This window comes from Branchiostoma belcheri, unplaced genomic scaffold (genome assembly GCF_001625305.1).
Source record: "Branchiostoma belcheri isolate BF01 breed outbred unplaced genomic scaffold, Haploidv18h27 scaffold15, whole genome shotgun sequence".
NCBI classification, from domain to species: Eukaryota; Metazoa; Chordata; class Leptocardii; order Amphioxiformes; family Branchiostomatidae; genus Branchiostoma; species Branchiostoma belcheri.
In genome coordinates, this window is record NW_017802935.1 from 1,490,121 (window position 1) to 1,507,499 (window position 17,379).

At 43.3% G+C, this 17,379-nt stretch overlaps 2 protein-coding genes across 2 annotated transcripts in view; one reads left to right on the forward strand and one right to left on the reverse strand.

The window, feature by feature from the left end:
* LOC109465303 (poly(U)-specific endoribonuclease-D-like) overlaps positions 1 to 5,696 on the reverse strand; it is a 6,787-nt gene extending 1,091 nt beyond the window's left edge. Inside the window, exons 1-6 of the mRNA XM_019762500.1 lie at positions 5,434 to 5,696; positions 4,337 to 4,456; positions 3,064 to 3,198; positions 2,245 to 2,425; positions 1,296 to 1,498; positions 532 to 648 (exon numbers count right to left, since the gene is read on the reverse strand). Coding sequence (XP_019618059.1) covers positions 532 to 648; positions 1,296 to 1,498; positions 2,245 to 2,425; positions 3,064 to 3,198; positions 4,337 to 4,456; positions 5,434 to 5,533 — 856 coding nt within the window. The 5' untranslated portion in view covers positions 5,534 to 5,696. The remainder of the gene's footprint in view (positions 1 to 531; positions 649 to 1,295; positions 1,499 to 2,244; positions 2,426 to 3,063; positions 3,199 to 4,336; positions 4,457 to 5,433) is intronic.
* Positions 5,697 to 8,889: 3,193 nt separating this feature from the next.
* LOC109465299 (synergin gamma-like) overlaps positions 8,890 to 17,379 on the forward strand; it is a 20,299-nt gene continuing 11,809 nt past the window's right edge. The window contains 6 exon segments of the mRNA XM_019762496.1: positions 8,890 to 9,113; positions 9,641 to 9,711; positions 10,032 to 10,252; positions 11,915 to 12,101; positions 15,693 to 15,976; positions 17,250 to 17,369. Of these exon segments, the coding sequence (XP_019618055.1) occupies positions 8,892 to 9,113; positions 9,641 to 9,711; positions 10,032 to 10,252; positions 11,915 to 12,101; positions 15,693 to 15,976; positions 17,250 to 17,369 (1,105 nt within the window). The 5' untranslated portion in view covers positions 8,890 to 8,891.

Genomic DNA, 17,379 nt, shown 5'->3' on the forward strand with positions numbered 1-17,379 from the left:
ATTCTCCAACATGTGCATATACTCTGTACGTAAGATGACGTTATCCACACATGTATTTAGCTTTGTTAGATCTTTAGTTGTAGAAGACCATACAAAAGTGTCTTTACTTTTTGTTGTGTCAATAAAGAATCTTTTGTAACGGCCATCACCTATGAGCTAGACCATATGGAGGCGTGGCTTGTATGTACATGTGCATAAATTCATTTTTCTTATGCACTTTAATCATCTGTATTTAACAAACCCATCTTATACTTTTAACATCACAAAGAAACAAACGAAAAGTCGAACCTCTGTATTAGAGTAGTTTTAGAGCTAATGTCAGTACGTTGTCCTGTCTGTACTACTAGTATATACCTTTGCATCTGTTTACCAGTACTTAGCCTGATAGGGCATGAATGTACAATAAAGGTTATCTGTAATTATCATTTACCAGTAGCTGGCGAGAGCGGCTAGTATGAATAGCTAAATCTATCTAAAGTACATCAAATAGACGCTAAGAAACCCAACACCAAGGCCCTATCTGTCACACACCCACGAACACGTGCTCGAACCCGGACGTGTCCAGTCTGCCGTTTTGTCGAGAGTAGCGCCCGAACCAGATCTCGTTCAGACGCGCCTTGAAGCCGGCCTCGTCATACGGCACGATTCCTGAAAGCACAAAAACATGTGTAGCATTTTTTTACTTAGAAAAACAGCGATAAATACAAATGAAAGGAGATGGCTGCACAACTTATATTCTCTCAGCCACTTTTACAATAGAAATAAAGTTATTTTAGAAGACGTTTGAAGCTGTGTAGCATTGGTGGTTCAAGTTACAATTTATCATTAGATGTATCCAGGAATGGTACAGGTAATTTATCAAACCTTCCTCAGAAATTGGAATTCTTTATCTAGGTCATCATGTAACGTTAATACACACTCATACACATATACACACACACGCGCACAGACACAGACACACACACACACAGACACACATACACACACACACACAGAGACATACACACACACACACACACACAAACAAACACACACATACACACACACATACATACACACACACAGACACACACACACACACACACACACACACACACACACACACACACACACACACACACACACACACACACACACACACACACACACACACACACACACACACACACACACACACACACACACACACACACACACACACACACACACACACACACACACACACATACACACACACACACAGATGAACCATAAACAATACTTCCATTTTTTCATGTATATAAAAACCGACTCACCCTTCCAGCGCAGGAAGTCGTGAACTTTGACCATGACCTGTGTCGTCATGATCTCGCTGAGGAAAGCCTCGTTCTCGGCCGACTCTGCTGACGTCACGTGCTCAGTGTTTCCGGTCTGCGCGATGTAATTGTTCAAGATGGCGGCGAAGGCTGCGTAGGTTGGGGACGAGAGCACGCCGTTCTCGTTCATGTACGAGAACAGTCTGGAAAAGGCGCAGATATTTTGTAATAACAAAGGTTGAGGAGACTGGCCATAAATATTGAAATCTAGTCTCCTTTACAGGCTGATAAATGCTAGAAATCCGCCTAAAAAGAATGTAGCTGGCCACTGGAGTTGGCTGGCCATAGAAGGTCAAATTTATATATGGCCGGCTACTTCCTCTTGGTCAGCTACATTATTTTATGGCGATTTCTACTATTTATTCAACTTGAGTTTCTTACCAAATGTGATATCAGCAGTGTGTCCAGAAAAACTACAAGACTTTCTCTGCTCGGAAAATCTTAACCCTAGCCCTTGTTTCCTCGTCATTTTTTTTAGAAACTAAAAGGCGTAAGAGATAGGGCTGAGGTAGCACCGCCATGCGTGTTAATAGTACAATTTCCTAAGCTTAGGAATTTTTCCAACCTGGATACACACTGTACCATTTGGCTCGTACCTGAGGCGTCGCCAAAAAATGTAAGTGTGGCGTAGCGGCAGAGTGCTCGACTCGGAACCAGAGGCCCCGGGTTCGAGTCCTGACGTGCCACCGATCTTGTGCCCTTGGGAAAGACACTTTACACGACTTTCCTCACTTCGCTCAGGTGTAAATGAGTATTGTACTGTCCCTGTGTTGGTGTCGGCATTAATATAAGTTGACAAAACTTGAGTGTGTCGTCATCACGTCTCGTGATTACATATTTCGGAATTTAAAAAAAAATAAAAGATGTAAAAACTAGGAGCTAGCTTCACCTTGACGACGAGTAGTCGGAGTGCAGCGCCGTGTTGGTGACGTAATTCTGCAGATTCAAGGTGAAGTCCACCCCCTCTCGGGCGTAGTTGACGTCACCGTACCACAGATCGTCGGCGACGCTGGACAGCTCGGCAGCCGTGACGGGTAGGGGGGAGGATGGGACAGCCGGCAGGGTGGTCGCTGCAGGGGGAGGTTCGGGAGAACCGTTAAAGGCATCCAGTGCAATTTTAGGGAATCAAAACAAAAATATTCCGTAGGAGGAAATCTGTATGGTATTGAGATTTACTTATACAATCATTTCATACTTGAAGCTTTTGCGACCCACCGTCGCAAATTGGATCCTCTCTGGCCGGCTAACTCCCCTGGTATACTATCCCCTTATTTCGGCCAATTTCTACTATTTTTCCAGCGACCCGTGGTGCCTGGTAGAGGCTAGGCCTACGATACAAAAGAATACTACAATAAAAGATTGCCCAGAAAACTGCCGCCGCGCAAAACTGAAAATCCAGCTTGCCAAAATTGCATTAAGTTTAGGTTAGCGCCAGCATTAGAATTCCCAGAACCCTCCCAAGTTGACCACTAATTTCTGATGGCTGCCGGCCAGATTCTGAGATTTTCACGTTCACCCAAAGGCATGTTTGATCTTCTCCCCCATGTGTTGTCAACCTGCTCTGTCCGGACAAACAGATACACAAACACCGATAGCTCAGTCACTAAACTTTCCTCCGGAGGTGACAACAAGAACGCCAAAATTCGAGTAAAATACGTGGAGAAAGATATCTCACAGATACCTTCCGGTACATTTTGATCACACTTACTTTGCGCAGTTGTGGTCGTAGCAACACAGAAGGCGCTGTAGTCATCACAGCAGTTACTGAACTCCTGACACCTGTTGTTACAGTGACACGTGTTGGAGCTGTCGTAGGCTTCACCACACCTGGTGGCGCAACTCACTGGGCAGGTGAAACAGAACAGGTGAGACAGAACAGGTCAGACAAGACAGGTAAGATAAAACAGAACAGGTGATGCACGGGGTTTTCCCTGATACCTGTCGTTAAAGTGGCACGTGTTGGAGCTGTAGTTTTGTTTCACCACACCTGGTGGCACAGCTCACTGGACAGGTGAAACAGAACAGGTGAAACAGAACAGGTAAAGCAGAACAGGTAAGACAGAACAGGTAAGGAACACCTGGCGTTAAAGTGGCACGTGTTGGAGCTGTCATAGGCTTCACCACACCTGGTGGCGCAGCTCACTGGAACAGGTGAAACAAGACAGGTAAGACAGAACAGGTAAGACAGAACAGGTAAGGAACACCTGTCGTTACAGTGGCACGTGTTGGAGCTGTCATAAGCTTCACCACACCTGGTGGCACAGCTCACTGGACAGGTGAAACAAGACAGGTAAGACAAGACAGGTAAAACAGAACAGGTAAGGAACACCTGGCGTTACAGTGGCACGTGTTGGAGCTGTCGTAGGCTTCACTACACCTGGTGGCACAGCTCACTGGACAGGTAGGACGAACGGAAGGACGGATTAACACACAGACGGACGGACGGACGGATAGATAGCCTGGGTGCCATCCTCCGTAGTTTCCACCGGTTCCCTAATTGCCAGCGACATTAAGGGGCCGACGGAAACTACGGAGGATGGCAGGCTAACGGATAGATGGATGGAACAACGGATGAAGGAATGAATAAAGCTTTATTGCTCGACAATCATATGAGGCACAATGCATGATCATGACAACGAGTCTGAAACGACAACAATTCTACAAAACTAACGCCTCCTACGTTTAGAACTCATATTGTCGATATTAGTAATAGCATAACCTATACGTGCCGAAGAAGGTTACACATCCAGGTACACATACACATAGTAGTACAAGAAAACAGTTACTCAAGCACCTGGAGGGGATTTTAACAATCTATCTAGTTGCTTGAGCAACTGTCTTCTTTTGTATAGTATAAGCTACATTATCATTACGTATGGATGATTTTAAATCTAGTGAGTGAGTGAGTGAGTGAGTGTATAACAAAGTCTCTATCTTCCCAGGAATATCTTGTTCTTTTTTTTAAATTCCACGCCCCTTACCTCCGATAACGCATATGGCGTTGTAGTCGCTGCAGCAGTTGCCGTACTGACTGCACAGGTCGTTACAGTGGCAGTGGTTCCCGTTGTTATACTGCTCGCCACAGCGGCCGGCGCAGGACGCTACAGGGGTGCAAGCAGATACAAGTAGAAGCAAATACAAGCACACGTTTGTGAAGATCTTTTTACGGTTTGTATGTCTCGTCGTCATACTTCCATATCGTGCATCATAGCCAGTACCAGGCTGAAGCGGCTGGAAAGAGCATAAATTTAGTTTCGCAGTTAGCGGCAAACTGCTAGCCTGGGTGCCATCCTATTTGTATGCCGGGGCTCCCATACTCGCTCCCTAAAAATATTTTACCCAGGCTAGCAAACTGCGGACAAACTTCCCTGGCGTGTTATCTGTCTACATGTATTTCGCCAATTTCCACCCGCTCCCGGAGCCTGGTAGAGGCTGCAAATCCAAACTTCTGCTTTGAGAATATCACTATAAATAGTCATGATCTCATCGCGTTTGCTTGCCAAAGTTTGTTCCCCTTCCTGTTATCGTTTCGGTGTCAGAACAAAGCCGATTATCATAATATATATGCCTGTGAATTCTGTTATGTAAAGTCCTTCTCTCGTCAACACGAAAACGTACGTGGCATTTTAGTATGGATTTTATTCTGACATTCGAAAATGCCACGTGGCTTCAATAGACTTTGAATGGGTATTACCTACTACATGTAGTATTTGGTATGTACACGTGTGTGGCATTTACTTTCTGTGCGCTAGCTGTAGCCCAACATTTATACAGGTTCAACTTCTTCTCGCCTCCTAATTAAGCCGGCTGTAACGTTAATGATATAATAGTTTTTAACTTGTGGATATAACTGATCTCTGTCAAATGCAATGCTGTATAGAACTTTTTTTACTCCGTACGTTTATGTAAATATTGCATGTTTATGTAAGTATGTTTTAATCATGTCTCTATTCGAATTGTAAATGTCCTAACGCAATTCAGCCATTTTGGCTGCGAAGTTTGTGGCATTGGTATTGAAATAACTTAACAAACCATTAATTATTATATTAATAACAGATGGATCTAGCTTATGACTTACTTGTGGCACGGCTTGTCCCCCCGTACCTGGTACCAGTGCAGCCGGCCGACCACGTCGTCAACATCAGCAGTAACACGGCCGGACCTCGTCGTGAAGCCATCCTGAGTTTTCCTACCAGAAAATAAAACGTATGTTTGATATGTGTCCTAATGTTTCACTGTCACTGTAACGGTTTTTACGTGAATGAAAATGGCTGAACTATGTACTGGAGCCTCAGTCTGTTGCTAGCGGATGTGTTCAGCAAATGATTGCCGCGTCTGCGCGTAGCACAGTGTTCCCGTGACCCCCTAGTCTCCACAAGACTCCTTTGCAGGCTGAATAAATAGTAAAAATCGGTCTAAAACGGGGATTTAATTAGCCAGAGCAGTTGGACGGCCAGAGGGGGTCCTTCATGCCTTCACCTTTGCCGTCAAATTGACCCTCTCGGGCCGGCCAACTGCTCTGGTCAATTAAATCCCATTTTTAGACCGATTTCTACCATTTATTTAGCCTGCAAAGAAGTCTTGTGGAGACTAGTGACCACCCAGAGAGGTTTGACTACCGGTAGTTTATTCAAATGATCGGCAAACAGCCAAAGTTCCGTCCTTCTTGATAAGGCTGTTCTAGTTTTACTGTGGGCTGAATGCAGCTGGTACAGTCACACAACACAGACTAGCCTCTACCAGGCACCGCGGATCGCTGGAAAATAGTAGAAATTGCATTGGCCGAAATAAAGGGATAGTATACCAGAGAAGATCCCGGGCCATAGAAGATCCAATTTGCGACCCACGGGATCTCCTATGGTGCTTTTTTTTCTACCAGCGATCCGCGGTGCCTGATAGAGGCTACGCTATGACCACTGGCGAAAATTAAAGTAACAAACCGCGAGATCACTTTGATTACATGTTTGAAATTAGAACGAACTTGGTCACGATGGATAATTTAAGACCATCAATAGTTGTATTCGAGATATTCACTATATGAGACAATGTGTCGGTAACGTAATTGCCACATGCTTTGGCTCGTGAGTCAACAGCTATTCGGAAGTATTTCAGTATTTCACTGCCGCGGCATGTACAAACCTTGTGACGTAACGTTTAATTCAGTTTGAGGTCAGCGATGACGCCTTGTACGTCCTCGTTTCATTCCAAACCTTCATTCAAAGTTCATGAAATGCCCTCCGATGACAATCTTGATGATATATTTTCGTATCCCTTTGTTCAGATTTTACAACAACGCATTGTCCCCGTTCCATTAAGATTTGGGCCACAGCATGTAAATTTTATGGATGACATCATCCGCAGACAGCAAATCTAATGCGATAGCAGATAAGGCATAAAAAAACAAGGCGGGCAAAAAACAAGACTCTTTCATTTTCAAATTTTTAGGTCATAAGCCTTGTTAAACAAGAATTGAGGTGACAAAACATGACAGTACAACAGAACAGATCTTTTATTCTTGAATTCAACAGTATTAACTGTCCTTGTAGATGTGTACGGACCAATGAACTAGATATTCTAGCAAAACGGCTAGCCGTACCATCATGGGCAGCTACTGTACTGGGTTGGGCTGGATGCGATGGAACATGTCAGTGTCAACATTTGCGGTCAAACGCAAACGATTGTTTGCTGGATCCGATAGGCATTTACAAAATTTCTTGTTGTTGCTGTTTTTTTTTTTTTTGTTGTTTTTTAATGTAGGCGAAAATTAATGCAATGCAAACGCCCTTGGTATTGCTAGTTGCGGCCATGAACAAAACGCACAAATTTATGTTCTGCTCTGTTTTATTTTCATGCACACTTTTTCTTCACCGCACCCCACCGGCCGCAATAGCTGTGCACCCTGGGCGGGATGCCCTAGATAGGGCTTTGCCCAGTATCATATAGAATAGAATAGAAAACGCCGATGTCATCCATAAAACATAAGATACCAACTGCTTCAGTTGTTTATTCGGGGTTCCATGTGCGTCGAAAAACTTTTTGAAAAGGCGACTGTCCGAAATTCCATCCCACCTGTTGGATGTGTCATCCAAAGGGCAAGTTACCCAGGATGCACTTCGATACATGATGGCGTCCTCCGGGTAAGTTTTTGTCCGATGTCGGTATAATTTTTCATGATTAGTCGATTTCTGGCGCATTTCTTACGAAAAAGACAACTTCATGCGAAAGAAGATGGTATGTAGATGTTAAGGAAGTCATTTCATGTGGTTTTGTTCTTTATTTTCCACCAGAAATCCCAATTACCCAGGAGGGGGAGGGGCGCCCAGACCAGGTGAGTCGTATTTTTTGTCGAATACTTGATATTTACGCCAGTGTTAGGAGTTAGCTCGCTTTATAAAGACCTCCTAACCACAGTAAAGCATGGCTACATGTCATCGGGTCTCGTCAAAATGCAAGGAACAAAGAATTAAAGAGTGGTAGTTAAACGTTAATTAACAAAAGAAATTCTTTGTATGGTTTAGACAACGGAAAAGATAGGAGAATGGATGAGCACGACACTATTAAAGTGAAACGTTGAGAGGAACAGAAAGCCGAGAAGGTTTGGGGAAACTGGTTGTTAGATCGTCTGTGATGGCCTAGCGGTTGAATAATTAGACTATAGTATACTGTAATTCCTGATTTTTTTCACTGTACTGTTATGTTCACTGTTTTCACTGTCGCTTCTGTTCTGTGAACTTATCATTACAGTTAACAAATAATTCCAGGACTTTCTTATCCCTGCACCTGTCGCCAACCTGAATATATAGTTCCGTGAACATGTCCATTTTTCACAGACCGTGAACTTTTGCTACCGTGAACATAAAGTGAATGACAGTAGTATAGGCCCAGTAAGGGGTAGATGAGAGATGAGATGAGTTTTAATCATGTCAGACCCAGAGGACCATTTCATTATGGGTTAATCAGGATATTGGATCTCGATCGATGCACTGTTTTGGATTGCAGGACCTCTGTGCTACATCTGACTATAGATGCTGAGCTAGTATACTATATATATTAGAAAAGAAAATATCTCTAAATAGCTAGCAACTCGTTCAATCTCAGATTCTGACATTTTAAACTCATCATCATCATTGGCAGTCCATTTTAAACTAGAGTTAGATAAAAGTTTAGGTTCATAATATTAATCACAAAAAGAGGGTTTAAAGGGACAACCAAACCTTTGAGAGTACGTACATGTACTATGATGTAGTCCTCAAACTCTATGATTAGCAAAAACATAAATTTAAAATGATTTACAGTATTTGTACACAAAAGTATACACTAATTTTTCATTTTATCATATTATTTTAGAACTTCTTAATGCCATTTTACCATCACAGATGAACTTTCATTCAAAGATTTTCATTCAAAGTTTGTTACTGTTAGACTGAATTGCATGGTCTTATACTCAGATGCAAACAACTTACAAGTACAATGTTAACTAACAATAAAAAGCATCATCTGTGAAAATTTCTTGCCATCCTGCATGCAGGTTTCAACATGTTTCCAGGCCAGCAAATTACGCAGCAAGGCATGATGGGACCGCAGGGAATGATGGGAGTCGGGCCTATACCACAAGGCATGATGGGAGTGCCCCAAGGCATGATGGGACAGCCGTCGCCGGGTCAGATGGGGTCACCAATGCAGGGGATGCCTCAACAGGGTTTCCGGGGGAGTCCCATGCCTGGGATGGCACCACAGTTTGGCGGCATGCCACAACAGGTGAGGACTCATTACCACAACTTGCAATAGATTTAGTTGTAACTTATATATAGTTCACCTGTTATGTAATGTAAATATTAAATATAGATCTAGTGACAGCATGTAAATAATATGGATTCATCGTGAAAGTTCATCTGTGTTGGTAGTTACATGTTTAGAGTTAAAACTTTAGATCAACACAAAGTTCCCTCACCTAGAGCTTTAGACCAGTTACTCTAGTCTTCCTCAGTAGACTGACCCAGTGAGGCTTGTCATGTGGCTTCTCTGAAGTGTGATATCAACACTGGGTCAAATGTGCATTTATTCCATTTGAGCATAAACATGCAAATGAATTTTATTACTGTATCCTCATGATCATTTACTAGTGGGGGTGTTGTGAAAGACTCTACAGCATGTAGCATGTGAAATTTCATCAGGGCACATTGAGTACCAAGTAGCATGTTACCTGTATTATTGTATTATTTTCAGACCTGTACATGATAGACTCAGTGTTTTTTATTGAATATTTGCCTGTTTGTATTTGACAGTATGGAGTCCCTGTGAGTGGAGGGTATGCCTACTCCCCAGAGATGCAGAAGAACTATGCTGAACAACAGAAGTGAGTCTAGATGTCATAGAAACACTTAGAGGTCAACATAAGGAAATTCAGGAAGCTGAGGATTATAAACTTCCTGGAAATTAGTGGAAGTCTAAAATCTCTGATTTCTTGTTTGATACTGTAATGTCACAAATCAAATTACTAGTATGTCTTTTGTATTCTCATCTACTATCTGTCTCGACACACACAGAAAGTTTGCAGAGCAGCAGCAGAAGTTGCTGGAGGAACAGAAGAAAAGAGAGGAGAAGGAGAGGAAAGAGGGACAGATGTAGACCCTAGTTTCTATTGTATTCTCATCTTCTATCTGTTTTGACACACAGAAAGTTTGCAGAGCAGCAGCAGAAGCTGCTGGAAGAACAGAAGAAAAGAGAGGAGAAGGAGAGGAAAGAGAGACAGTTTCAGGAGCAGAAGAGGAGACTGGGGGCCATGAGGACCGCCTCCATGGGGAAGGGCGGGGCCAACTTTGACTCCATGTTCGGTCGGGCTGTGGAGGGGTTTGCCCTGGACGTCACTAAGGGAAGCACAACTCCCAAAACACAAGGTAAGGAAAGACCATGGACCAGGGAATGGAATGAACTTGAGCCTGGTGCAGCGGAGGCAGGGTCTCTCGCCCAGTTCAAATCTGAACTGGCGAGGACCCTGCTGCATTGAGCCATCCCATCATGTCTTGTATATATGTAAATATTACTAACGCACTAATGCACTTGTCCCATCTTTAGCACACATAAAATCAGTTGTCATATGTTCCCTTCTCAGTTATCCTTGTTTTCCCTTTGTTTTTTATGTACCGGGTCACAATTGTTACTGACAAAGCGTAACAACTGCCAATAATCCTACACTGTAGGGCTGGGCAGAAATGAAGATTAGACAGACTAAGTTTTTGAGCCTTCTTTTATATTCATGAGAATCTCAAATCGGCTGCTATCTGCTATTCATTGCAGTCATGAAGGAAGAGCGTAGAAAAAAATGTATAACAAAGACACAGTTTACATCATTTGAAATACTAATAAATCCATACACACTTTTTTGTTATATTTCAAATTGAAGCTTGCTTACCTTTCTTTTCTGTGATAGTTACTCAATGGCTCGAAATACTTTTTCTGTATACCTGCACTAGTGTGGGCAATATTCAAGGAAACACAGATAGTACAGTAGTAGTAAGCTTTTTATTCCAATGTGTTAAATTTTCTCTTCGTACTCAAAAGAAAGAAGCAAAGATTTTTTTGCCGGATTGATTGATTCATGTACATTTTAAATAATAATGTTTTTTATTGTCCAAACTGTGCAGTCGCAGCCTTTTAACAGCTGAACTGATGCAGGGTAACACATGATAAGTAATACAATTCACAACAATCAAATAATACACATGATAACACAAAAATTTTTGTGGAACTGTCACAAGTGTCTGTGCGGCTGCCATTCGGCGTCACAAGGTGACCTCAATACGACTTTCCCAACTGAAGTTAGGTACCCATTCACACCTGGGTGGAGTAAGGAAGGTTGTGTAAAGTGCCGTTCCCTTATGTACGTTTTCCATAGTTCCTTCTCCTGGTATACCTGCGTCTTCTTCCCACGGTGCAGCCATGACACCTCCAGCCAACATGGCCGCCCCCGCGCAGGATGATGACTTTGGTGCCTTCCTGGGAGGGCCGACCCAAGGTCAGCCCCAGGGGATGGAGGCTCCTGTACAGACCACACCAGCAGTGGAACCTGTGGGCACGGCTTCACTGCCTCAAGACACTGGGCCAAAAGGTATTGTAAGAATAAGGAGAGTAGAAAGTGGTCTAGTGGTTAGGATTTGGCGCTCTCACCGCCAAGGCCCGGGGTCGATTCCCGGTGTGGGAACGTGTGACTGTAAGAATTAAAACAGTAAAAAGTAGAAACAGAAGGAAATCTGTAACTTGTAAGCTTCAAGTTGCACAGAATAGGGCATGCAGATTGATTTTGAAATGCTCACTAGACACATCTGTCAAGCAAATGCACTCAGATCTGGGTTGGCTGACGGTCAGAGAGAGGTTTGCTACCAGTACTTTAAATATTTAGTTTGGCATGTCATTTGCTTTTTGATGCACGTTGAAATTTGGCATGTCAGTAGTTAAAGACTGGTATCAAATGCCTTGTATCCACACCACAAAAAAATAGTTACTTCACAGGGTATTGTATCTTTTGAACTTTTTTTCACCATGAATCCGTCCCACCCCAGGCCCAGACCTCCAGTCCATGATGCTGGAGTCATGTGACCTGACGGGACCAGACAAACCGAAGAAGGCTTTTCAGAAGGCCGCCGCTCCCCGTATGCCGACCATCAACAGGACAGCCACACCCAGTCAGAAGGCACGGAACTGGGACGCCTCCAGCTTCTCTGGTGTCTTCACGGTGGAGAGTCCACAGTCTCCTCAGACGGCTGAGGGACAGTTAGGTAAGCAGTAGTGTTAGTAGTAGTAGCAGAAGTAGTAGTAGTAGTAGTGATAGTAGTAGTAGTAGTAGTAGTAGTAGTATTAGTAGCAGTAGTAGTAGTGGTGATAGTAGTAGAAGTAGTAGTAGTAGTAGTAGTAGTAGTAGTAGTAGTAGCAGTAGTAGTAGTAGTAGTTACTGTAGTAGTAGCAGTAGTAGGTATATTCACGGAGAGTCCAGTCTCCGCAGATGGCTGAAGTAGGTAAGAAGTAGTAGTAGTAGTAGTAGTAGTAGTAGTAGTAGTAGAAGTAGTACTAGAAATAGAGAAGTAGTAGTAGTAGAAGTGGTTGAAGTGTCAACTGCTATGTGTATCCCGTGTGTCTGTGTTCCTATTGTAATAATATGTGTGTTTCCACCCCTCCAGGCTCCCCAGCAGCTGCACCGCCACAAGTTGCCCAGGCACCCACCCTGCCACTGTGGTGTCAGAACGATGCCGCAGTTCCAGGTCAGCCCCTGTCCTAAAATGATTTTAGGGTGGTAAAACTGGATGTTCATTTTTCTTGTCATGCAAGTATGAAAAAAAAAGTTGCCCCCCCCCAAAAAAAAAAAAAGTTGCATGCATTGTGAAATTCAAGCAGTGTATGACAAGGATCGAAGTCTTTTCCATTGAAAGACAGCTGCATTTTGTACGAATATCCCGAAAAGACATCAGTTTGCCATAGGATGACAATCAGTGTACATGTATGTGCGCACAGCTTATGTGCCCATGGCATTGCTAAAGATGAGGACCTAAAGTTGAATTTAGGGTGAATATTTCAAGTTTTATACATACTTACTCTGTGATTCTCCCCTACAGAAGCCTACAGGAAGGTCCTGGAGTCCGTGATGACAGAGTCTGGACTGGAGACCAAACTCCTGTACCCCGTCCTGGTGTCCAGCGGTCTGCCTAAGGAGGTTCTGGGACAACTTTGGGGCATGGCTAACAGGACTGTGCCTGGTACTCTCATCAAGGAGGAGTTGTATCTTATACTGGGACTCATCGCTGTAGCACAGGTGTTTGTTTGTTTGTTTGTTTGTTTGTTTGTTTGTTTGTTTGTTTGTGAGAGTGTTGGGACAACTGTGGGGCATGGCTAACAGAACTGTGCCCGGGACTCTCATCAAGGAGGAGTTGTACCTTATACTGGGGCTCATCGCTGTGGCACAGGTGTTTGTTTGTTTGTTTGTTTGTGAGAGTGTTGGGACAACTGTGGGGCATGGCTAACAGAACTGTGCCTGGAACTCTCATCAAGGAGGAGCTGTACCTCATACTGGGACTCATAGCTGTAGCACAGGTGTTTATTTGTTTGTTTGTTTGTTTGTTTGTTTGTTTGTGAGAGTGTTGGGGCAACTGTGGGGCATTGCTAACAGAACTGTGCCTGGAACATTCATCAAGGAAGAGTTGTGGCACAGGTGTGTGTTTGTTTGTTTGTTTGTTTGTTTGTGAGAGCGTTGGGATAGCGTTGGGGCATGGCCAACAGAACTGTCCCTGGGACTCTCATCAAGGAGGAGCTGTACCTCATACTGGGACTCGTCACTGTAGCACAGGTGTTTGTTTGTTTGTTTGTTTGTTTGTTTGTGAGAGTGTTGGGTCAGTTGTTGGTATGGCTAACAGGACTGTGCCTGGAACTCTCATCAAGGAAGAGCTCTTCCTCATACTGGGACTCATCGCTGTAGCACAGGTGTTTGTTTGTTTGTTTGTTTGTTTGTTTGTTTGTTTGTTTGTTTGTGAGAGTGTTGGGTCAGTTGTTGGTATGGCTAACAGGACTGTGCCTGGAACTCTCATCAAGGAAGAGCTCTACCTCATACTGGGACTGATAGCTGTGGCACAGGTGTTTGTTTGTTTGTTTGTTTGTTTGTTTGTTTGTTTGTTTGTGAGAGTGTTGGGACAACTGTGGGGCATGGCTAACAGAACTGTGCCTGGAACTCTCATCAAGGAGGAGCTGTACCTCATACTGGGGCTCGTCGCTGTAGCACATGTGTTTGTCTGTTTGTTTGTTTGTTTGTTTGTTTGTTTGTTTGTTTGTGAGAGTGTTGGGTCAACTTTGGGGCATGGCTAACAGGACTGTGCCTGGAACACTCATCAAGGAGGAGTTGTATCTTATACTGGGGCTCATCGCTGTAGCACAGGTGTTTGTTTGTTTGTTTGTTTGTTTGTTTGTTTGTTTGTTTGTTTGTGAGAGTGTTGGGTCAGTTGTTGGTATGGCTAACAGAACTGTGCCTGGAACACTCATCAAGGAGGAGCTGTACCTCATACTGGGTCTCATCACTGTAGCACAGGTGTTTGTTTGTTTCTTTGATTGTTTGTTTGTTTGTTTGTGGAAGTGTTGGGACAACTGTGGGGCATGGCTAACAGAACTGTGCCTGGGACTCTCATCAAGGAGGAGCTGTACCTCATACTGGGACTGATCGCTGTGGCACAGGTGTTTGTTTGTTTGTTTATTTGTTTGTTTGTTTGTGAGAGTGTTGGGTCAACTTTGGGGCATGGCTAACAGAAATGTGCCTGGAACACTCATCAAGGAGGAGCTGTACCTTATACTGGGGCTCATTGCTGTAGCACAGGTGTTTGTTTATTTGTTTGTTTGTTTGTTTGTTTGTTTGTTTGTTTGTTTGTGAGAGTGTTGGGTCAACTTTGGGGCATGGCTAACAGAAATGTGCCTGGAACACTCATCAAGGAGGAGCTGTACCTTATACTGGGGCTCATTGCTGTAGCACAGGTGTTTGTTTATTTGTTTGTTTGTTTGTTTGTTTGTGAGAGTGTTGGGTCAACTGTGGGGCATGGCTAACAGGACTGTGCCTGGAACTCTCATCAAGGAGGAGCTGTATCTTATACTGGGACTCATCGCTGTGGCACAGGTGTGTGTGTGTTTGTTTGTTTGTTTGTTTGTTTGTTTGTGAGAGTGTTGGGTCAGTTGTTGGCATGGCTAACAGGACTGTGCCTGGTACTCTCATCAAGGAAGAGCTCTTCCTCATACTGGGACTCATAGCTGTAGCACAGGTGTTTGTTTGTTTGTTTGTTTGTTTGTTTGTTTGTTTGTGAGAGTGTTGGGACAACTGTGGGGCATGGCTAGCATAACCGTGCCTTGAGAAAAACAGCTGAAACACAAGATTGAGAGGTATCTGGTTTGATTCCTGGCCAGACGTTGTGTCCTTGGAAAAGGCACTTAACACAACTTTCCTTACTCCACCCAGGTGTAAAATGGGTACCTGACTCCATGTTCTTTACTCCTAACTTTGTGCCCAACATGTGTTCTAGGCCTGCCCATAAATTTCTTGCCATTTTTGTTTGTGCTTTGTGTCTTCTTCTCCAAACAAATAAGGTCAATGTGTTGGGTTACATCATGTTGCAATTTTATAGCAGGAGGGATTTAGACTCCTGTCACCATATACATATGAATGTGTTTGAGTAGAATTAACAGAGCAGACCATATGCAAAGGTAAACGTTATGTATTTGCTTTGCAAATGTTACCTTTCTAGTTTACTCCTAAATTTGTACCCAAAATGGATCCCAATGCTTGCCCATAGATTTCTTGACATTCCTTGAAACAAGATCTTGTTTGTTTCAGGCTGGTACTGGACCCGTTACCCTGGAGTTTTTGCACACGGTTCAACAACCTCCCATCCCAAAGCTGGACGAAAACCTGCTCGTTCCGCCAAAGGGTCGGTCTTCATCGTTTGGGCCGCAGGGCATGCTGGGAGGACCCCCTGCGGTGCCCGTCTCCCAGGGAATCATGGGAACAGTGCCACCGGTATCCCAGGGTGCTCAGCTGCAAGGCATGATGGGAGGTGACGATGACTTTGCAGATTTCCAGGAGGCTCCAAGACCTTCTTCCGGTAGAATATTCTGATTTCTCTTAATGTTAATCCCCATAAATGACTCTTCAAAGCAAACATTTACAAGAAACGTTATTGCAAGGTTAACCAAGGTTAGCAAAATGCATACTGCAATGTAAGGGAGTTAGAGTTTTGCTTGTTTGCTTTCATAGTCAAGCTCTTGCCTTGATACTGAAAACATGAGTAACTATGATAATCATGTTTGCAAGCTGGTTACTTCACTACCCAGAAGATAAAAGCTACATTTTCACAAGGAATATTCATAAGTCGTAATTGGATACAAAAGCATCTATTGTGTATGTTCCGACAGGGTCATTTGGAGACTTTGCTGCAGGTGTTGCTGCTCAAATCCCTGCACTGCAGCAAGGGTTAGTAGTACTAATTTTTGTTTTTCAAAATGCTCAACAGGGCTGGAAATAGTGGAAATATCATTTAGAACTGTGTAACTAATTTTTAACTGAAGGTGCATCTAAATATGTGTGTAGGTTATGCGCCTAAAGGTACTATAATTGTACACTAGTTAACAACATATTTAATTGAAAAATAATACTTGTTTAAGTCAGTTAAAGAATTTCAGGTTCAAGCTCTGAAGAGAGACTGTAAGGGTTGTAATTAGGTGTACTTTATTCATATGTTATTTTATGTTGAAGAAGAACACATAGAAATACTGCACATACATTGTAGGAAGGAAGATGGGAAATCCATAAATCCCACTGACACTGTTTGATCACATCAAAAATATCTATCTGTTGCATTAGTTAAATACTGAAAATTTTCTTTGATGCAGTTAAAGAGAGGCTTTTCTTTCCTCTGTTTCCAGAGTCCTGCGACCCTCCAGTTCAGCCTCCCCCTCCCCCTCCGTCAGCAGTGTGGGCTCCTCTAACCAGGGGGACAGATACGTGGTCTGTAAACCTCCTACTGAAGACTCACAGTCAAGCGGTAGGTCTTTACAACATGGTATAACATCATAGTCAGCACATACACAATTGCATGGTGGTAAGCATTTTACATGCAATTTGAAAAATACATGCAAAATTACATGGATATTATAGTCAGTAGTAAACACAAAAGCTCTTAAACACCATTGAACCCTGGGCCTGATTTTTTCAGTCTGCAAAAATTGCAGGTTGTTTAATTTTTCTTCTGCAATATTGAAAATGTCTAATGGTAGAAATGGTATTTCTAAGTAACACTGCAAAAGGCTCAAACAAATTAACAAACAGGAACAGATACTAAATCTCCTGTTTCGTTTCTCCCCATTTTTTCCCAACAGGCAGCACAGACACGTCCTCTGACTACCCTGACAAGTATGGCGCCATTAGGGCGTATTCCCAGGGGTCCGATTCTCAGGACTCCTCCTCACTCAGTTCACATGGGTCAGGTTTTAACACAGGTACTCTACC